At 36.9% G+C, this 22,984-nt stretch overlaps 2 protein-coding genes across 3 annotated transcripts in view; one reads left to right on the top strand and one right to left on the bottom strand.

Moving 5' to 3' along the window:
- Nucleotides 1–335: 335 nt before the first annotated feature.
- LOC135694595 (BTB/POZ domain-containing protein 19) overlaps nucleotides 336–22,984 on the bottom strand; it is a 45,314-nt gene continuing 22,665 nt past the window's right edge. The window contains exons 1-9 of one of the 2 annotated variants that reach the window (XM_089109823.1): nucleotides 22,827–22,955; nucleotides 10,365–10,562; nucleotides 9,319–9,387; nucleotides 8,629–8,767; nucleotides 7,320–7,373; nucleotides 6,542–6,601; nucleotides 5,338–5,538; nucleotides 4,667–4,789; nucleotides 337–2,919 (exon numbers count right to left, since the gene is read on the bottom strand). In XM_089109823.1, the coding sequence (XP_088965949.1) occupies nucleotides 2,806–2,919; nucleotides 4,667–4,789; nucleotides 5,338–5,538; nucleotides 6,542–6,601; nucleotides 7,320–7,373; nucleotides 8,629–8,767; nucleotides 9,319–9,387; nucleotides 10,365–10,474 (870 nt within the window). In that variant the 5' untranslated portion in view covers nucleotides 10,475–10,562; nucleotides 22,827–22,955 and the 3' untranslated portion in view covers nucleotides 337–2,805. Of the gene's footprint in view, nucleotides 2,920–4,666; nucleotides 4,790–5,337; nucleotides 5,539–6,541; nucleotides 6,602–7,319; nucleotides 7,374–8,628; nucleotides 8,768–9,318; nucleotides 9,388–10,364; nucleotides 10,563–22,826; nucleotides 22,956–22,984 lie in introns of those variants that run through there. The other variant, XM_089109824.1, reaches the window with a different exon arrangement.
- Nucleotides 13,849–20,280, top strand: LOC135694590 (rho GTPase-activating protein syd-1-like). The gene has a single exon (XM_065213396.2). It carries the CDS (start codon nucleotides 15,741–15,743, stop codon nucleotides 18,330–18,332), a length of 2,592 nt encoding a protein of 863 aa, XP_065069468.1. The 5' UTR covers nucleotides 13,849–15,740; the 3' UTR covers nucleotides 18,333–20,280.

The following is a 22,984-nucleotide window of genomic DNA, read 5'->3' as shown; positions in this document are numbered from 1 at the left end:
TCTATAGACTAAACACTGAAGCAACGAACGTCGTAGAGAAATCAGTTTTGTTGATTTTCTTGATTACTTTGATAAGATATGAATAAAAATTATGGAAGAAAATTTGCATTAAAAGAAGCATAAATAAAGGATTTTTCTGGGAATTCGGAGCTGGAGAAATCCCAAACGAGGCAGGCTTAAGAAGGTACCTTTCAGAGTTGTTTTAATGTTCGCAACTTATCAAAAATATAATTTTCGCAACTTTAAATCTGCAATTTTTTTTATAGAAAAGAAATTATGCTCTTTCGCTTTGCTCTACTTTTCAAATGAATGTATAGCGAAGGGTGGGGGGTGTGAGAAGTGACGTCATTGGCAATATAATAGAGGGGTTCAGAGAGATGGTGACACTGGGGCGCAGGGGGGCTGAAAATCTTTAAATAATAGGTGATATCATTTATGTATGACCCTGTTATGAATGTCAAATGTCTTGTCCACACTATACTATCGAACCTTGTTTCAGCCTGGGTAGAGGGTAGAGTGAACCCAAGTAATATTTTCTGTAGTGCGAACACAAAGTTACCTAGCCAAGGTTGATCTGGGCTGACTCGGCTTTATTAGCGTATTGCTTTATTATCAATTTTTATTGAATCAATCGTATTCTAAGCCACATTTTTAGTGGGTGTGGCTCAGTTTTTCCCGCCACGCCCTAAACCACGCTTGATTTTGACGCCAGACCGCCCCTGAGTGTGGTTTTGAAATAGTTTAAAAATTTCAATGATTATATAAAATCAAAAATTGGTTACCATATTTAGATTCTGTTATAAATATTCAAGCACTAAATTATGACCTATTTTCGGCTTTTTCTAGAGTTTGGCGTAGATATTTCATAACAGTTTCTGAAAACAAACAAAGAAAAAGTAACTAAATCACATCTTTGTACAAATGTGTTAAGAAATATATGCGTTGAGTGGCTAAACATTGTTGCTGGATCCGTTTTAAAACAGATCAATCATTATTTTCTGGAATTTCGACGAGACAGAAAACACCACAGCAAGCACTGCGACTGTAAATGCTTGGAATTTGCGAACAACGGCTTATTTCTCCAATATTAACATCAATTCATAAATTTAAGTACAATATAAGGCCACTCACCAAATTTCACATCGATATTCGAAAGAGAAGTGAACGAAATCAATCCTTACTTTTACCAAACTTATAAGGGCTCGGTATGGAGCAAGTTCCTTTTTGCCACTATTCAAAATGGCGGAAGAAAACAAATCTGCCTCACAGCGGACCTGTAAGTTAGACATCTAGCGCCTTCGGCGCTTCTATATCATTGAATGAGGTGTTCTTGTCCATCTTGTCCACTGACCAGTGAGTGGTCTTGTCCCGGTCAGCGGAGGCCAGACTGAAGACGTCAAGAGGCCAAATCAAAGCTTTTTGTAGCCAAATTCTTAAAAATCAATAATATAAATTGTTTCAAAGCATAAAATGTATTGTTCTTAATAATAGATTTCATAACCATGGAGATGATAACAATGGAGTAAACGCGGAGGCATAAAAGTTGCAAGGAAAAATCAACTGTTCTCTATTTCTATAGATTCTAGATGATCAAATCTCAGGAACAGACCTACGATTTTGACAGTTGAGGCCAATCAAAATATTTCAGAAATTTAGCCTCGTAGGAGGCCAAATAACAAAAATATTATGTTATCAATATTAAATTTTAAAATGTTGACTCTCAGCCTAATCACGATGTTAAAATATCATGGAAAGTAACGGTAACAAATTGAACATAATATAGAATTTATCTAAGGTTTAACAATTCTTAGTAGGAAATTTCCAGTTTCAGTGGGACAAAAAATCTGCTGAGTTACTGAGTTATATGTACCCATAATGACAGGAATTAGCTCTACGATATTGGTATTCATGATCAAATCATATTGATAGCCAGTTATCCAGTTATCCAACAGACAATCCAGTTAGAAAGATAGCCCGGCTACATAATGACACAATCAGTTCATTAGACAATTCAGTAAGAAAACATAATGATAAATCCAGTCAAATAAATGTTTCTTCTCTAGCTAGAGTAATCTTCATTATAATTTAATAAAGGCGAAATATTTAAGATGAAATTGTAATGTACTCATAATTAGTATCCCATATGTACACTAAGTCCCGTATGTAATCCGCCCATGAAATCTCGTACACACAAGTTTTGTTACTGCGTTCAGTTTTTTATGTATGGAGTTCATATACAGTCGGTATTTTAGTAATTATATTATCATGAACATTTCTCTATGATCAGCTCCTAAAACATTATAGAAATATCAACTGGAAGATATACAAGCTAGAAATAGCTTTTCCTGCCTTGAAAAAAATTCATACAAGAAAATAAAATTTAAATAACTACATGCAAAAAGTGAACAGTGAAGCGTAAAAATTCCATAAGAAATTAAGCATATAATTGAATTAATGGTTGGACATGTTTTAAAAATACCGTCATTCTTAACCCCAAATTATCGGCCTCGTAAAAAACGTTCATGATGTTACCGCCTGTAACAACCTCGATCGGATGACACCACGAGATGCAACCGCAAAAAAAGTTGCAAACGAATTTTGGTACTATTTCTAACAGTCATCTTGATGTCAAAGCTGCAGTTATTTTCAGTATTGCTTTGGCATTATAGTTGCTGTTATTCCTAGCTTGGTGTTATAATGCACGACACGAAATCTCCTGCAATATGACTTCTCCGTATGCTATGCAATGGTCTCAAATTCAATTTCTTCCTTCTGTTTCGTCTATATCATACCAATGATGCCAGATCATTTCTTTGAATTATATCGTCCTTTCGTTCCTTTTCTAAGCGTTGTATCAATGCTGCTGCCAGCTGGGGATTGAAGAGCCAAGTGCTTCCAGGCTTGCGATATCTGCTCAACCTAAAATGAAACATTCTTTAATCAATATCAAATTGTAAACCATCTCAACGTTATATTTTTAAACTGATAAATGCGAATAACTTTATTCATCTTATTTCGTCCTTTCTCCTATCAAATGATGAGTTTCACAGCTGAGAACGTAAAAATTCAAGTAATTTCAGGCATCAGTTGCCATTTTTGACTTCTATGATAGAAACCCTATTAACTTCTCTATCCAAAAATATTGAACTTACTATGCCAATAATTCAATCATTATAGGAATTTTGACTGTAAAAGTTACTGTGGGTATACCAACCTACAATTTCTCCATTCAACGCAGTGACTGTCACACCACGCTCTGAAGCTCATAAATTGACAATTCTCGGTTAACTTAGTGTGGTTACAACAGCTTTCGTCTTTCTTTACATCAATAATACACCAATTCGACTAACGGCCTCGTTTTGGAAATTTCTCCAAACTTCATTGTACGACTTTTTTAAGGTTACGGTAAACGTTTTGAACACGAAAATTGGTTTTTCCTTCCTAAAGGCCAAACGGCTTAAGGAATCTGGATAAACTATATATCATTCGATGCACAAGATTATGGCGTATCTAGCCAGATAAAAATTATTGGCAAATAATGTTAAATGTTATTTTCCATGCGAATTTACTGGTCAAAAAGTGTACCACCTTCAAAAGCTATTATGTACCCTTGCGTTTGAGGTAACAAAATCTGACTTAGACCAGCAGGAAGTGCCGGTCCTAAGCTACCAAAGAGTGTCTCAGATTTTTTAAATTCCTCCTCTTCTTTAAACTATACCCTGTCAAAAATTGGCAAATAATTTTTCCACCCTCCCGCAGCTGTATTTGGGTATTAAAGACGGACCAGAGAAAATAAAAAAATTTTGAGACACACTTTGTTTGCCCAACGTCTGCCCTGGCCGTGTGCAAATTTTCGAGCCATTCGATTGGTTCCTTGGTTATATAATAGCTTTTTCGTACCTGCGTGTAGAGGAATTTCGAGTCCGGAGAAAACGGGATTTTACTAATCGCACTTGCAAGATACACTCGTAAACCACAGTGTAATCCGGGTCAAGTCACTTGAAGATTTAAGATCAATAAGCCTGTTTAAATAAATACGGCCGTACATTGGGTATATGAATGTGCCATGCGATATTGTAAATGAGACATGCGACTACAACCGCAAAGCAACGATAATCGGCTAAAAAGGTCAAGAGATTTTCAGGCCTCAACTAAAAGTTTTGATAAAGAAATTATGGAAACCTTCGTTTACATGGGATTTTTTCCACTTTCAAAATTTCTGTTTGTTTCAAATTTGGTATCATTGTGTGCCTTGAAAGTTCGGCTACTTGAATGTGAAAAAATCGAAAAAATGATGTTTTCATCCAGAAAACGTTTACCGTAACCTTAAGCTAAGATTTGGTTTCAGACTGGATTCAATTTTTCATAATGTTTGTGCTTTTATATTACGGAGAAATGAAGTTTGAAATTTGCAAGAGATTTGACCGCTAAAATCATTCCGGGTGAAACTTTACACCCCTAGTTGCCAGTCACGGTCAAATCCCTTATAAAATTTTCAATTTTCAAATCAATATCGTGAGCAATTCTATAATGAAAACTTCCAACTAGACTGAAATCCTTACTCGCAATCCGAATCTGAGGTCACAAATTTTTCAAAAAAGAATTCGTTGAAGCCGTAAGTTGAATGAATGTAATTAGAGCGTGATGCCTTGCATAATTTGCTTACTGGTATCAAATGGTCCTCATTTTGCTTCTCAATCTGAGACACCTCTTCTGAAGTCATTAGGCCCAAACGAATTTGCTTGACCACGTCTTTTGCTACCGTATTCACAGGTTGTTCCAAAACAAGCTGCAACAAAAGCGAACAAGAAATCATAATCTTTGTGTCATACTCATTTTATTTTACAAGATATACAGAAAGCCTTAAGTAAATATGGGTGGTTTACGAGCTCCCTTATTCATCCTTAGGAAAAAAATATTTTGACCTTGGAAATACGGTAAAAATAGCAGGAGGCCAAACATTACTGCAATTGCCCTATAGCATTCAAAATATTTTGCTTGACGCATTCATTTTGATAGATTGTATTCAGCCAGGAGCCCTCTAGTCTGTGACGAGTTTGGATATTGAAAACCTTGGCTTTAGACTAGCTCTAAGCGTTTAAGAATACAAATTAAGGTCTCCTTTGTCTTCGCAGTTTGCAATTGCTTTTTCCTACCTTAAAAAAACTCCTGACATTCCCCTAGAAAAACACAAGAAACATTGTTATTTAAAACAGCCCCCCCCCTCTACACGCCCAATACGTTGAATACCTGATTAGAGTCAGACACCCTAGAATGACATTCCATCTCTCAATTTTCTACTTCTAAAACACTTGCTTACAAGATAGTCATACTTACTGAATTGACAGTTGCCCATCCCCGCACAGCTTCATAAATATCAAACTCGTCGATACGTAGATTGTTGCTTTTCAAAACAAATTCTAGGGCTGCTGCAGACATTTCTCTGAGTGAGACAGAATTGAAAATATCAACTGTGTGCTCATCAAAGTACACCATTAACTTGTCACTTAAACTTGACAGTTCGAATGTGACTGCAACCTAAGAGAAAATGAAAGATACCCGTATATTCATTTTTTAATCCCTGGTTACACTACAAAAAATCTACCTAGCTTCAACCCGGGTTGATTAGCCAAGGCAAAAGCCAACAGACTATATCAATCAAAGGAGCAGTGAAGACGTGAAAGAGGCAGGTGCTTGGGTTGTTTCAAGGGCTTGTGCTTACAGTGAAACGCCTGCATGACAGAAAACAAACCTTTGTTCAACTATGTATCGCGTTTATACTAAACTTTTATGTAAACAGTATTCAACCCACACAAGTAGGCAGTTATCACAACCCGGGCTCAAAAAAGTGGGCTGCGTTTATACAACAAATGTTTTACCTAGGTTCATCCAACCCAGCTTGAAAATGGGTTTACTGGTATAGTGTAACAGGGCTTTTGTTGAGGTGCACAATCAACTCTTACAAGCAATAAACTCCGAGCACCGCAAACTTTGTCATGCAAACCAGCAGCATTGATGTCTCTCATAACGATCATTTTTTAAATCGAAAAGCGTACAAACAATGGACACGCCTAAAACCACACCTAAACTCAGAATGGCTAATAACTACTCTTGGACATTCATATCACCAAGTACTCGAGCAGCGAAAAATATTGCTATAAACTAACAGACATTGCTTATACAAAACTAGAGAACATACGAGACATTTAGAGAAAAATATGAAACTCGGGTCACGATTGCTTTAACACAAATATAAAAGAATGTGTCTATTTGAAAAATTGTTGATCTTCTGCGATTAGGCTTTAAAAAAAAAACCAGCTAAAGGCGGATCCAGAGCAAATTTGAAGGGGCGCCAGACTTGCTTTAACTGGGTGGGAGAGGGGCAACTGTCCCCAGAACTAAAGAATTCAAGCTAGTAGGTGTAACAGAATAGATGACAAGAGTTGCCCCCCCTCCCCCCCCAAATCGGTCAGTGAGCTAAAAGAACTAAAGCTAGTAGATGTAACAAAATAGATGTCAAGAGCATATGATTAAAACTTACATCAAAGTATTCGCACACTGTTTCAATGCTGGCGTTCCGTAGCAAAAATTCCTCGCAGACCTTCAAAAATTACAAACAAAGATACAGTTTTTACACAAACTTGCTAACGTTTCACCGTAAGCTTCTTAAGAATCAAGAAAAATTTTTTTTTAGAAAGCCTACAGCAAAAGGTCAACAAGTTGTATTTTACAGAGCATCTATCAAATTTTTGAAAACTTTAAAAGAGCTATTGAATATATAGATAGTTATAAATATAGTTTGGAGTTGAAGAAAATAAAACTACATGTTTAATCTCTACAAGCCTGTTTCGTGAATAAACCACTCTTCAAGATATCACGCTTTACGTGCAAACGTAATTGAGCACTGTACTACGGAAGCAAAAGACAAACTTCGATATCTATTTATATACATATAAAGTAAAATCCTAATGAAAAGGAGAGAGTGATAATTGCCCTTAATTTCCCACGATACTCATTTGTCACAGCATACCTTAACTTGCTACATTAAAAATTGAATAGCTTCTTCATTTAGCACCTTTATATATTGATATTTATAAAGCACAACTACATTGTTCTTAGCACATTTCTACAGTTAAGAAACTTTTGGAGCAAATGTCGTCAAAAGAGAAAGTAATATTCTACATGAAAAACTTTCTTAAAGAGAAAACCTATCGTTAAGCGAAAAACAGTAATTTACAGAGTCAAAATTGATCTGAACATAACGATATGCATCTCTGCAGAAACAAGCAAAATGAAAGAACCAGCCTCAACGAGCTTACCTTGACGAGCTTATCGAGTCCCTTCTCGTTAGCAGCAGTCAAAATGTCAAACACCTAGAGGTATATCATAATTCTAAGCATATATACGATAAACAAAATACATTGTTTTTTACTGACACCTACAGAACATTTTTTCGCAATACAATAAAATTCCAACACAAGCAGCTCAGTATAATTAATTTTTCCAGATGAACCCCTGGAAACCTAGGACTCGTCTTTCATAATTAACCATGAATGAAGTGAAACAACAGCAACATGCTTAATAGCCCATGGTATCGTACCTGTATTATGGTAGATTAAATAGAAAGTAAAGTAGCAGTAGAATATAGTTGGTATCGTAATATTTTATCTTAATATAAAAAACAAAAACAAAAATAGCAAGATTGAACTGAATTTAGAAGAAACATAAGGCACTAGACAAATATCATTGCCAATATTCTGAAAACATAAAATTGAACCACCTAGCGAACTGCATGTAACAACTTAACAAAAAATTTATAACTAAAACACATTCAATATAAATAAATTTGCAAGTATTCAGGGGCGACTAGCACCAGAAATAAAATGTTATCATTCAACCCAAATAGCAGTAGAAATAACAGAGGGCTCCGCCCCCTCCTCTAATAGCGTTTTTGTTGATGAATGCGGGCTTTCCAATCCCGATATGTTGAGTCTGGTTTTCCTGTCCGAAATGGAAAGTAATGTAGACTTGGGACATAGCTATAGTAATGGGTTTGATAGCCACAAAAATTAATTCAAAACTAAAATCCCCAATCCATTTCAGGTTGATCTCAAGAATGGCCTGTCGATCACCGGCACGGTCATGTCGTGGTTCTGCGACCGAGGGGGCAGTAACTCAGTAAGCCATCCCTGCACGTATTTTAAACACAAAAATTTTCATTACATTATTTTTTCTTGCAATTCTTTTTAAATTTCAATTCTTTCACCATAAATGATTTTACTACTTTAATTTTTATACATATAGTTTTATTTAGTGAGCTCTTATTCATAAACAGGACCCTTATTCATAACACGACATCCAAGCATAAAATGTTCTCCTTTTTAAATATTAATATAATTCTATTAGAACAACAGACGTTATTGATTTATAATGGGAGTAGCAATGGGACTAGCAACTTTTGGTTTGGGCGGGAAAGCATTTGTTTTCAAAGATCAAAAAAGAATTCCACTTTTGTTTGTAGTCATAAGCAATTTAGTGCGTTATTCATTCCAATTATTGCTAAAATTTCAATTTGTATTGTTAGACTGCTTAAAAATAATTAAAAAGAAGATAAATCAATGTACCTACATTTTCTTTGTTTAACTGACTGCAACAGTTGGTGTAGATGAACTCCAAGACAGCATGGAAATGATTTGCCTGAATATAGTCGATTACAAATGATTCCGCAGCTGGGAACTCCTCAAATGTCTCAGCAAAGGATTTGCACCTGCAAATTAAATGTAGAAGGAAAACATTTAGAGATCATAAATGAAAAATGATTTATGTATAAGATGAAAAGAAATAGAAACTAAACAAGCATTACAGAAAAGAAATTGAAATCAAAATGAGCAGTTGAAGGGCCAATAAGAAGAAAGAACTTTCAATATTCTGTGATAAAAAAATTAAAGCTAGTAGGCATAAGTGAGTGGCAGTATAAACACAATTTATTCAGGGAAAACAGATCAGAGAAATTATGGTATTCTTAATAATGAGAACTGTTGAAATATATTCAATGCTGGATAGTTTACAGGCTAGGAGCAGGGTCCGCAGAAGCAGGGGGAGAATGCATACAGAAAAAAACCAATCCCTCCGCCAACAATGCCCAAAACAAAACATTTGTATAGTTCTTAGCTTTTACTATGTATATTGAAAGGCACTCTCGCCCTGAGCTCCATATCCTAATGAATCAACGCAGCAACCAGCTAAAAACGACGTTTTCTACGCACCGATAAATCCAGATCCAAGAAAATCTGGCTCTTTCGTATTATCAAGACCCACCTGGTGGCTAAAATACACTTGTGACCATACATTACAGTACCTTCCTCTCCAACCAAAAATTTGACGTCACTGGGGGTAAGAATTAATAAATGCTGTCAGAAAAAATCAGAAAAAGAATAAAAATCATTTTAACAATGTAAACTGCTTGGTCAGTTTGACGGAGGATGAAGTTAGCTGCGTACAATTCGGTTGATGCCAAAGTTCCTGTATTTATCAGGCAACAACTCTTTGTACCCAGAGGACGTTTTGCAAAACATGGCTACAATTATGCAAACATTTTTTATCCTTCTAGCCTTTAAAATACATTAAAACAATACCTGCCATGGCTACCAGATCCTCATGGACCCGGGGATAAACTATTGTAGACGGTTGCGGTGGCAAAGAATGAGTGTCTTTCTGTGTCAAGTTTCGAACTAAATAATGGAGACTCTGGCACCCAGGGTAAATAACAACCTGCCTTTATTTGAAACTAAAATCAACGAGCTTGATCTCCCCTACCCACAGGGGGTAAACTAATCCTGCCATTTTGGTTAAAAATTTGGACCCATTATTCCGCAAATGTCTGAAAATGTGACCCATAATTCCACAAACATGATGAAAACTATACCCATAATTCCGCAAAGCAACAAAAATTTCAAAACACATAAAATTATGGAACAAATTTTGCATTTCCTTTGCCCCAGAATCTCAATATCAGACAGATTTCATAGTTTTACTTCTAACTAGTCATTAATTTTGTTAATGCTAAATATCCCTCCTAATGATTTTGCAATATTTTCCCAAAATGGTACCCATCATTCTGCATGTTTCTTCAAATGGTACCCATAGTTTCGTACATATTTCAAAAACTAATGCCGATAATTCTGCACTTTTCAGAAAAAAGGTACCCCTAAATAATGGCACGTCCCTTTACTTTCAAACGTGTTAAGGTACCCCCTAAGCCCCTCCCCCTCTTCAAAATCTCCATCTTCTTTTCCCTCGTTAGAGCTTTGCTGTGGGTCTAGGGCCTATCCCTTATATCGCAGATTAAAAAAGAATTGGCTTACCTGTACTTTTCATTATTAAGCAGCTCGGCCATGTCTTCATAAAACTCAGAAGCCGAGCCTTTGCTTTTCAGCTTTTGAATATCCCCCCCTTTAGGGACGAAGGCAGCCATTGCTATTCTCTAGTATGGTGACGTGATTATCAACAGGATAACAACGCAGTTCAAGCTGCACACCAAGTGGTTTGACCGGCAAACTTCCCTGCAGGAAAGAGAGAGAATGCGCGATATAGCATCCTTGTTGGATCAGCGATAACGGGACTTACGTAGGTTCTAAATGCGTTTCCTTTCTACCTTACATTGAATCCAGCTCACACAGGGGCTACAACCAGTAGGGTTGAGCCAAAAAATGTAGAGGGTGCATAGAGCTTTCTCTATATTGTATACAAAATAAACGTTTCAGTTGTTTTCGTTTCCATGGCTTCTCAATATCAATTTCTTTAAGTCTCCATGTTTTCTAGGGATAAATCCTTTTCCAACGTCTATCTGTTACTTGAGTAGAAAAATCTTGAAAATGAAGAATTTAAAACAGTAATATTTGCCAGCATTTATTGAGTTTTCAGTTGTCAAAAGGCCTATCGAAGTCACACATGAATGCAAATGTCAAAAGACAATATCGGTTCAATCAAAGATTTGATACTGGCAGAATTTAGCCATGATACTTTAGAATTACCCAGAAAACAGAGGAGGGAGCGCAGCCCCGCTGAACCCCCCTCTCCAACAGCCCTGGCTACAACACAGTTTGGAAAGTAAAGGGGCCAAGGACAAATTAAAACCCCACGATAAAAGATTTTTTAAAAAACTCCTCATAGTTGTTGGAGGCCCTGTTACCACAAGTCATTCGAGCAAAAACTCGGTAATTGAAGTCTTGTGTGGATTTACATGATTAGCTCAAAGTTTTAGAAAGCACAATTATTTCGGGACAAATACTCCTGTCTAAAAAATGTCAGTCAAAAACATCAGCGCTTAATAAGGGCAAATTTTAAAATAATGCCACATTATATACAGCATACACACATTTCTTTCATTTATTCGTTAGCAGGCTTGTCTACCAACAAATCTTGATCCGTAGTGATATTTATGCTAATCGTTAAAAGCTAAAATGGATTTGGAGGAGGGTAAAAATAAACACACCAGAGAAGAAAAGGTCACTCTCAGTTTGCCACATGAAATGAAGCGAAACTCCTTTTATCTCTAACAAGTTTTTTCGACAACTTTGCAACGCTCAAGAATTGGGAAACAGATACGGGCAAAGGGGTAGTGGAGATCATTTCGTCAAATACTGATGGATAAAAAAAGCACTGTCTATCTTTTTCGATAAATTTGGAAAGGCTCTGAAAGGTGAAGCTGACTGCGAGCCGAGTGAATTTGGGAGCAACGGGAAATTTTCTCGAAATTTCTTAGTAGCAGGAGGGGAATCTTAGGCTACCCACACAAGACCGTAGTCAGGGGAGTTTTGGCCACCTAGGGGTGCTTCGTCGGCGATTTATCAAACCTATCCGCAAATAAAGGATGCAAATGGGACCTGGATACCCCCGTGGACCATTAACGATAGTGGTGTCCCTGTACAAATGTTGTGACAACCAGGCCAGGCCCTTTATGAACATACATTTTGTTGAAGAAACTCAATTTCTAATAAGAATACAGTTAATAAATAAAAAAGGGTTAGGGTCGTATAAATGCTACGCAACTTGAGGCCTCTAAGGAGGAGCAGAAAGCAACTGCACAATGATATATAACACAGGAAATTTGTTATTCAATTTTTTGTCATATCAAATGTTTTGCATCATTTCAAATGTTTGATGAAAGTTGTTATTCATACTGTTATGTTTCATTGTATCTTGTATCCTTCTACCGTTAATGATACAGAAGGTTTGTTGATGTCCAATATGTCGAGAAATTCACTTATCAACATTTTCTAGCACTTGTGAAAGGAAAGTTTCAACTTTGACTGGGAAGAGAACAGATTTGGTTAAGTGTCTTACTAGGGGGGATGGTACATGTCCTTCTGCGTGCCAAGAAGTAAACAATTCATAAGCAACTTTGAAGGCTGAAGCTAAAAACAATTTAAGTAATTTTGAGGGCTAGTACCGAATCAAGTTGCTAACCAAAAATATTTTCTGTTTGAGCCAGGTGGAAAATTTCATTTTCATTTTGAATTTTTTATTCACGGTATCCTGTCATTCGAAGCAGATTGCTTTCAGCGGGCCTTGAAAAAATTATACCAATTAATAAAATACTAATGAAAGCAAAACGCATCCTAAATTAAGTAAAAATGCTCTCTGAAAACGCCTTGCTGAATTTTGCAGGAAGAACAAATTTCTGTTGCACAAACCAGCTCTAAGTTAAAGGACAAACAAGGTGCCGACAATTAGATATTCAACAGAACAAGCACTGCGCAGGAGACATCACACCAGCAAACGCCAACAAAAGTGCTACAGTATCCCAAAGGGATGCAACTAGCCAATTAGAAAACAACTGAAATTGTTTTCAAACTTGCTAAATCAATAGAAAATACAATAATACGGGCTTTTTTGTTATTAAAAGGCTATCGAAAGTGCGGATAATCCTCCATGGACAAATTAAAAGAAACAATTTTATTGTGGGATTACGATTGACATTGAATCCGGGGGTGAAACGAGAAGGCCATAATTTTTCATTTCGTTTGTTTTGTTTACCTGGTATTTAATTTGGGCAGATTTTTAATAAGTAGCATTACAGAGATATAAGGCTCAATCAAGAAGGAATCTGAGGAGGAAACCACAAAATGTGATAAATTTATTAATGAAAATTACAACATTATCCACTCAATAGATTTTATCTGATAGGCAACAATTCTACGGGGCACGTTACTGCTGAATTAGAGAAAGGATAGGAGAAACAGGTAAATCACCCATTCCTGCAGGTCTTACGTTCTGAATCGAGATTGGGACTGCAATGTCTGTGCATTGAACTTTCTTCTATTCAATTTACGGAGCAAAACCTGCTTAACAAGGTCAATGACATAAGAGGTATCAACTTAGATTGGGAGAGTTGAGGAATCAGCTCAAAAAGGGAAAGCTGGCGGCAAAAAACTGCCCGGTATCACAAACGTTATCTGCACTCCTGACTACGCCCTTATTCTGGATTTCCACTTGTTCTTCTCGACTAAAGAACTGTAGTATGATTCTTTCAAACATCGCAGCAAAAACTTCGCAGAAGTAGATAGCAGTCCTGATCTGCCACCACAAAACTGATAGCATAGCTAGCACCAATGCAAAATACTGCACCGTGGCCAGATCGTGGCTCCTTCAAACCCATATATCAAGACTGTCCACTTTCCCAGCCATTTTTTATTTGTACGAGCAAATTCGCCAGAGGAAATGCAGCCCTTGTGTGTTTAGATACATTTAAGCTTCAAAAATAGCCTATAGTAGATGCTATTTTATGTCTAGAAATTTTTAAGGAGGCAGATTTAAAGCGCTAGATAAGCAGTTTCATTAACAGAATCATGAACATGCACTGACAAAATATTAACAATGCTGTTAGATTCAAAGACTGTGCCAGAGATTAGCATGTTCTTGTTACAGTTTTTATCATTTGATTCCTTTAATGAGAATTGGCCTAACACAAGCAAATTTTCTCAAAGTATTCTAAGAAAGACGTTACACACCAGTAACTCGTTACACACCAGACGTTAATAAGAATCTTTCTAGATCATATTGATATTGCCATATTTCACACTTTCCCAATTCTGCATTTTCAATATTCGGCACTTTCCATATTCTGCAGTTGCAATACTCTCCGAACACGCTTGTAGTTGTAAAGTTCAAAGCAACCGTATTCAAGTCAATAAAATTCTTATTGAGACTGAGAAAGATTTGTCTTTTTTAACTCTCCCTTTCTTTTTAAAGTGAATCCCCTCGCCCTCTGAAAATTTGAATCTGGACAAATCAGGCAAACATCTGCAGTTAAAATAGTGCAGCTTGTCCTTCTTTTCGAACACCATCAATGTTATCCAAAGAGAAAGCACGATTGATGGCAAGTAATGATAAACATTATACCTTACATTGTTTCATAAACCAATAAAAGCCTCTAAAATCATAAAATGCTTTTGATTGCTCCTTGCTTGATTCGTAAGAGCCTCTCAAAGTAGTCTATCGCCACGGTTACAGTCTCCAAACTTGGGGAACTTCTCGAAATCACTGAACAAACAAGAACAGAACTTTGACCAAGCGACACATTTCAAGGGAGGGATTTTAGAGGCAAGGGTGGGGGGGGGCGTTGTCAGATAAAGATTGGATTGTTGTGCATCACCCTTCACCCTATTTTAATAACTATACATATTCAGCTGACGAGAAGATAAGAAGATAAATAAAGCAAAATCTGAGCGTCATTTTATTGCTACGGGCTATACCAAAAATAAATTTTTACCGAATCAAAGCAAAATATTGGGGATGCCACACCCCCAGACTCGGGATGCCACACCCCCAGACTCATGGATAAGCCAGTCCGTGCACACCTCTGTGTGGTTCTGAAATGGCGAGCTAGAGTAAGGAGCACAATCCGTTAAATAGCAACCAATACAGAAATTGAGATTCAAAAACGTAGAGTAAAAACAGATGTGATGGTCTGAACAGAAAAAGAAATTCTTTTAATAACCTGAGGAGTTCTGTCAAACCGAGAAACAACAAAGGAACAGAATGGTTTGCCTCTTTTCTTTTGATCGAAAAGTATGTTTTTCATTCGATCATTAATATTTTATGAGATCTATTTCCCTAAGCATGGGCTGGAATTTTTTGTGTTGTTCTCCCTGAAATGTAAAAATAGAACTCAATAAACAAACATTTGATAACACGTATAGTTGAAATTTAAAGAAAGTCGTACATGTAAACATGCTTTGTACTTTTGATTGTATTTAAGCATACAATGTGTTTAAAATGAACAAGAATTGGCAAGTAATGGCAAGCATAAAACCAAAGGCAGACCCCCGGTGTAAACGGCTGACTGAGAGTGGTTTTGTCGTACAAATTTTACAACAGCCTTTGATCCGATGTGGTGTGTGTGCGGTCGCAGTATACTTTCGTAGCTTAACATTATTGAAAGCGTGTGCTAAGGTGTTATTTACAGGCTTTATTTGGTGAAATTTTATATCTTTGAGCGAAGGAACAGTCAACAATTGCATTCATTACGAAAATCTGAATTACGAATTCAGAAATTGGAAGAAACGACCGGTATCTAAGAAGCAAATTACCAATGGATTACTTATGGGGTCCCAAAGAGGTGTACTGGTTTGTCCTGAAGAGCACCAAGGATAGATTCTGAATGAGCGAAACGCCCTTGGATTGTAACCGCGCAAAGACAGCCGTGATAATGAATAAGTTTATTGCCATTAACTACTATGTACATAGGAAAACAAAAGTTGAAAAGGGAGATTTACTCAGCAATGAAGCAAAGTAAAGACAGCAAACTACAACAGAGGAAGCTGCCAAAACTGCCAACTTTTAAAAGCGAAGTAAAGGGGGATTTTGGAAACTTTAACCTGATTAAAAGACGACATACTCATAGTGATCTACTGTCGCTATCGAGCGGTAGCCAACGACGTGTTTGCGGCGTAACTTCCGAAATTATTGAGATAATCAGAGCAGCAGAAACTGAACAGTCGCACAAGCAGGTTAAGATGGACTCAGTCAGACGCCAGGCGAACTACACCGAAGAGTTCTCACAAGATAATATTGTGATAGTTGAAGGATCGTCTCAAAGAATTGCCGGAATACTTGATATATTTCAGGATGACCAAGGATTTTGGATTCGCAAGATCGAAATAACGAAAGTTCCTGGCCAAGGCCTAGGATTCTTCATAAAGCGAGGCAATGGATTCGATCGCAAAAACGGGGTTTTTATTTCACGAGTTTCGCTTGGTAGCATACTAGACGTGTACGGGCTATTGCATACGGGCGATGAAGTCTTAGAGGTAAATCGAGTCAATCTACGTGGATTTCCGCTGGAAGACGTTGCGTTAATGATGCAAATCCCAGATAAACTCTTACTCACGACAAAATCTCGCGTTCCATTAAATACAAGAGCGAAAACTTCTGCAAAAAACGGAAAGACCAAGACAAAGAATTCACAGAAAGAGCACAGACACGATAAGGTAATTAAGCAGCTAAGCTTCCCGGACGAAGACACAAATATGAACTCTTTTGGAATACAAAACAAGCATATTCTTAAGCCGCTGGCGGAATCTTTATTGAAACCTGCAAAATTTTTCACAATAAATGGTAGAATTGAAACAAGTATTCCAGACAGTGCCAGATCTCTGAAAAACTCAGACAAAAGTCCATCTTCGGATAAAAGAAACCAGCCGTCGAAGCAGAAGCAAGCAGAAATGGTATCTCCATTACAGTCTTCTGAGAGCCCTGACAGCGGAATAGAAGCAACCCCTAGTGTTGATGGTCTTAGAAGCTTGCCTTATATTCCTTCAAAATCAGCGAAAAGTCCAAGAAAGTTGCCAACACCACCGCCTGTTTCAGAGCGAAAAGTCTCGAATGAAGTCTTCGACAACTTATTCGAATCGAACGGATTTCCAAACAGCCCAACGTCGTCGAACCAGGGACAAGCAGGCTTCAAACGGGCTGAACTTTACAGGGTACAAAGCAATGATAATGGTGATGGGGTTTCAACTTCAGAACCCATGAAGCCAGCACTAGTGCTTGAGACAGAAAAGGAAGCTGCTCAGTCAAGGGCCTTGCAGAGCTCTGACCCGCGCTCGGTGAAAGATCCTCGAAGGACACTGTCTGTAAGTGAGGCGCCTAAGATTTCAAACAAAATGGGATTCTTACGAGCATTTTCCACATCTTCAAGCCAAAAGACACCAAAGGGACAAAGGAAAGAGACAAAAACTGAGCCAGAACGCACTTATGAACCGTATCTAAGTGACGATTTAAACTCAGAAATGCAGTTCACGAGAGCATTTTCAGGCATGTTGTCAGTCCATATCGACAGAGTTACGAGAATCCGATCAAAGTCATCCAAAAGTCAATTCTATTGTACTATCGAAATCGACGATGAATTCAAAGCTTCGACGAGTAAAACAAGCGACTACTCGAATCAAACAGTTTGTTTCGACGAACAATTCGACATCGAAATGAGCCACGCAAGCGAGCTTACGATGTACGTTTTCGAAATTGGCGCTGACAAGCACCACAGCCTATGCGCGAATGGCGTTGTTTTTCTTGAAAAAGTGCTAAGCACTTCAGGCTCCCGATCAATTGCTTTGACATTAGAAGGCTCTGGGGTGGTAAACATATCATTGGACTTTACAGAAGCGGTGAAATACCTTAAGCGTACGCCTTCAAGTCGCAAAAGGGGCGTTTTTGGCTTTAACATTGTATCGACGCTTGACGAAGAGCGTAACACAATACCTAAAATTGTTCGAAAGTGCGTGGATGAGATTGAGAAACGGGGGATGCACATCGTTGGGATCTACCGAGTAAGTGGGAATGCCAAAAAGAAAAGGCTTTTAAAAGCTGAATTTGACGCGGATAGTGGAGCCGTTGATGTTTCTGCGGATAGCGGGATTGACTGTAATGTTCTTTCAGGCATTATCAAAGACTATTTGCGCGAGTTACCGGAGCCTCTGATTCCCGAGCATGTCATGCAGTTAGTCACTAACGCTAAGATGGCAGCTTTGTCACCAGATATGAGCAAGAGGCAGAACATTTTGGGTGACGTAATTAGAAAGCTACCCTATGGAAGCAGGGCCACGTTGATATACATAATGGATCACTTGATAAGGGTACAAGAGCAGAAAGACATAAACAAGATGGACATTACTAATCTTTCTGTTTGCTTTGGACCTGTCCTAATGTGTCCTGCGTCGACACAAGCTGTACCGGATTTCAAGAAAATAAACGACGCGCTTGAATACTTGCTTAAAATTTGGCCTAAAAATCACGAGCGTGGGGTTGAGATTGAAATTACTAACATGTAACTAAAATGAAATATACTCGAGAAAAAATTGAGAGAAAATTTGATTGTGGGTAGTAGAAGTGGGACCATTATCACAAATATTAAATTGTAAAACAAAAAGGTTTTATAAACAAAGTTTTATATATATTCATTATAATTTAAAGTTATAGAAGGTATAAACAATATAGCTAGTTTAGTAGGGAAAATTTTCTTACAACTGGTAAAGTGTTTAGGTTTTGTATCTATTTGCTTAGTAAAAAAGGACTTTCAGAAGTATGTACAATTTGAGTTGAAACTATCACTAGCTGATGACTACGAGTTTCATTCAATTCGCATTCGTTCAAATTACATAAAATAATAGCCAGTTTGTAACATAGTCAGTTATTATTAGAAAGATTGACAATTGGAGAAACTTACGAGGAAACGGTAATATAATACATTTATCAATACTACAGTCTTCAGCGTAGTATTTTCCCATATATCTAAAATGTGATGTTTAAGATGTTGAATGTAAGCAACGAGCTAACTGATTACATCTCTGCGAACGGGTTTCCACTCAGAAATTAGATTGAAGATAAATAAATAAACAGAGAGAATTTTTCCAATGTCTTGTTAGCTACCCATCTACCAAACTCAGGCTTTAAAAGTGCTACGTCTTTTCGAGTTTATAGTATAAAAGATAATTTTGAAAAAGGCTTAGTTCCCTTGCTATTTTACTAAATCTGACAAGTGAGCTAAGAATGTGTTGTAGTGGAACCTCAAGTGCTGATGTTGACAATTGCTATGACAATGATCTTCTTTATTAAAAGTTCTAGAAACATTTTAGCAAAATTCGTGAACCAAAAGCGGTAATATCAGTTACCTAAGCCCCTCCAAAGAAGTCTCAGTTTTTGAATGATACACTCATTTAATCTTGCTCTTTTTACAATTAGTGTGAAAAACCAGGTTAACGCTCATTCTGTACGTCTTCGCAATCCTGCGAAATTATCGAGTTTAACTCAAATATGCTCGATGTAGTCAAATTTCACAGGAATCCTTATACGTTGTGTTCTCTTCAATGCTTTGATTAATGCAAAGGGGCCTGAGCCAGATGGTTAATAACCGTTAAAGTTTTGTTAAATTGAGTTATAATCAGCTTTAAAATTGCATTCACGTATGAACTGCAGAATGCAATAATTTGAATTTCGAATGTAAATAGTTTGTTTTGTACTTGAGTTTATAAAGTGTTGATACAGGTTAGTATATTGTTGTTCAAAATAAATAAAGCTAGGCTTTCCAGCTTTATTGGCATTTATCAGAAGTTAATATATTGAAAGCAAATTACTCAATCGTGCTGTTCTTTAAAGCGTATGGATTCGTATGATAGGCACCTTGGAGCGTTGCGAAAGTGGGGGGGGGGATGTTAAACCGAATAAAACAAGCCTGCATGTCCCATTTCTTAATTCTTTATGTTTTTGGCAAAACGTTTGGGGCCATAGCCCCCAACTCCCCCTGCTCCGCAGTGCCTGTCATATGATACTCTGCTACAGCAGAGACTCTTGAGATTTTTTGGGCAGCCTCTAAAGTTTCCATGCCAGAGGGCAGGAAAGCAGGGGCTGGAGGGGGGGGGGGGGGTTAGCTTTAACCCAATAATTACCAAAATGTACTACCCAAAATGAACAATGAATCACAATTTTTTGGATCAAGAATGTTGAAATGAAATCTTCTCAAAGTATGTTCTTTGATATGGGTTTTTAACTTCTGAGACTTCTACACTGTCAATCAATCAACCAAATCATTACATTACAATCAATCAATCAATCAGCTTTATTAATGTGTCAAAAATATTTGGCTAACAAGCTAATTGTCTACTGCAGTGACCACAAAGATCTAACTTTACTTTTACGTGGTCAACCAGGACTGATAAAAAAGGACCCATCAAATGCCCATTGTTCCTGTAAGTGACCTTCCATCCTCATCAACATGAACATTAGGCTTATCTTTCAGTTATTATAAATAAACACCCTGAAATGTACTGGACAAAACATTTTTTGAGAATGTTGCAAAATAAGTACGTTTCCTAAAAGTTTCTTATGAAGAAGAAAGACAAGGCCGCACTCACTTTAGAAATTAGGAAAATATATTTACTCATTATTTGCAAATAGGTATTTGTAGAAGTTTCTTCCTGTCATTGAAATATCTATGTTCAATGAAAATGTGCCAATTATAGTGAAATTAAATTGACTAAGAGAAGAGTTTTAATACTGAATAAAAAGGTTTATTTAGATATGTTAGTGTATTTCATCAGTGAACAGAAACACTTGTTCCTTTGGTGCAATATGAGGAAGGGTTTATTGAATTTATCATGTTTTTAGAAAACATCTACTGTTTAATTCTATGAAAGAATGTTGTGCTTCTTCTTCAAGGTTGTGTAACTGGTATAGGAAATGTTTTGACTCAAACAATTTGTGATAAAGATACAATGTTGAAAAATCATGCTGCTTTGTACTGAGGTTTAAAGGCCTCCATATTTTCTACATTTTCAATATGTATCTTGATCTCGATAAACTATAGCATGTTGTGTTGACTTCATGTTACACTAAGAATATATGAAAAATATGAAAACAAAATCTACTTTGATGCAAAACTGTAGATATTAGCAAACTAGATAGCACACCAAGTTTAGAAGGTGATAGATATTTGGTGAGTCCGATGTTAATTTTCAAATCAATCATGTTTCTCATCATGGTTCTCAAATAAGCATTAAAAAGAGAAGCTCTGATAGGACTTGAAATTTCAAGCTTCTGAGAGGCAAACACTAGCATTTGTATTAATAAATATCTGGCTGATATAAAAGGAACATCTTGTTGCATGAAAATTGATGGTACTTTGGATGTGTATTAGATATGTTTTTATTTTGTCAGCAATGATTGGCTATCTGCAAAGTATGGCAGTTCCAGATGAGGTCTCACATGTCCATAATTATTTCTAGCATATTGACTATGTGCAAACCTTTTTTTATTATCCACATGATGTGCAAAAAAAGTTTTCATGTAAGGGTTATTTTATTATTATTTTATTTATTTTATTAGAGTAAATCCTGTGTGCAATTTCAAATTTTGGCCTGCAACACTACACTGACCTTGCGGTGCATTTGCCATACTTTGCATGCTGGGTGGTTGGTTTGCGTACAAGCAATGATGATTTTTCAGCCTTCATGCATGCAAATTTAATTTGTCTTCAATAATAATCAAAGGGAAATTAGCTGCAAGTGCAAGCCTTTATTTTTATAAAGCAGAGGACAACATTCTATTTTACAAAACAATGGAAAGTCACTGGGGAAAGTCAAGACAATTCCTCTATGATGGAGCAAATTGCATCTGGGCCTCAAGATCTAGAGAGCCTCAGAAAGTGATGCACTACATTTTAAGAATGGAATAAGCCAAAAGTAAAAAAATATGCCAAAATACTCTAAATGTTTCAAAGTTTTGCACTGCAGCCTCTGAAACTGTTCAGGGGGGCCTGCCAACACCTGTAACAAGTTTATCTACTGCAATAAAAATATTCAGTTGATTGGTAATCATTTGCTCTGATAGAAACCTGAATTCAAATGGTGAATAGCGCCAAGACAAATTGATGAATTGTGGAGCTGGAAATTTTTCTTAGAATAAGCTCTGGCCGTTGGAACGAAATTCTTATTGGGGGCTGCCCATTGTATTCTTTCTGTTTTAAAGGAAATATATAATAAAGAAAATATACAACAGTTTGAAAATTATTGCGAGTGCAGCCCCCCAGCCCCATGACATTATTCACAGATTCGCTTGTAGAAATGAATTATTTGAGATGATTAGAAAGATTTTTAGACGCACTTTCTGTTACTTTTGTATATTTTAGTTAATTTTTTTAGTTTTTTCTTTAAATTTTTCATAAACTTTTGGGGCTCGGTCTCCTTGCATACCCTAGCCCCGGTCTGCAGAGTGTGGCACTTTTCGACGAGATCTCCGGTGTGCACAAGCCAAAATCCTGGTGTGCCGGTGTGCACCACCAAAAATGTCTGGTGTGCTTGTGTGCACCAACTATTTTTCTCTGTTGTAGTTAAAATTTGTGAATTTGCATTTCACCGTAAAAATGTATGTAAAGTACACTGTTGAAGATAGCCCAAGTTTTTATTTGTATATTTGTCAAGTTAGATTCATGATATCTTAAATTGTTCATACACAACTGTGCTTGTTTTTATCAGCTGACATTATCTATGGGACCACACCAAGCCACACCAATCTTATTTGCCACACTCAAAAATACCCGGTGTGCAACAGGTTTTGCACAAAAATATATCCGGTGTGCACATGCCATAATCTGCAGACTGGCCCTAGCCTATGCATTCATTTATCCAACTGCTTTGTGTCCTTCTGTAATGGGCTTTTCTGTAATTTTTTTCGATTTGTAATTAGAACTGCAATTGGATATCTATTTTCGGTCTTACCTATCATAAACATTAATTTTCTTTTAATATAATTAAAAAATTTCGCGTTTATACCTTTTACTGTCTGGCTAGCCAAAGCCCTTACACTGCTGATGTTTCCATAACTGCTGGTGATTTAAACATGAAGTACTTTGCAGGGCTAATGCTCCGAAATTTTACAGGTGCCTTCTAGGAAGGAGCATTTTGGCTCATACAGTTTACTTTTTGTCATT

The sequence above is a fragment of the Rhopilema esculentum genome, chromosome 8, assembly GCF_057945365.1.
Source record: "Rhopilema esculentum isolate cy_ngs chromosome 8, ASM5794536v1, whole genome shotgun sequence".
In the NCBI taxonomy this organism is placed as follows: domain Eukaryota; kingdom Metazoa; phylum Cnidaria; class Scyphozoa; order Rhizostomeae; family Rhizostomatidae; genus Rhopilema; species Rhopilema esculentum.
This window is presented reverse-complemented; position numbering and strand designations above follow the sequence as displayed.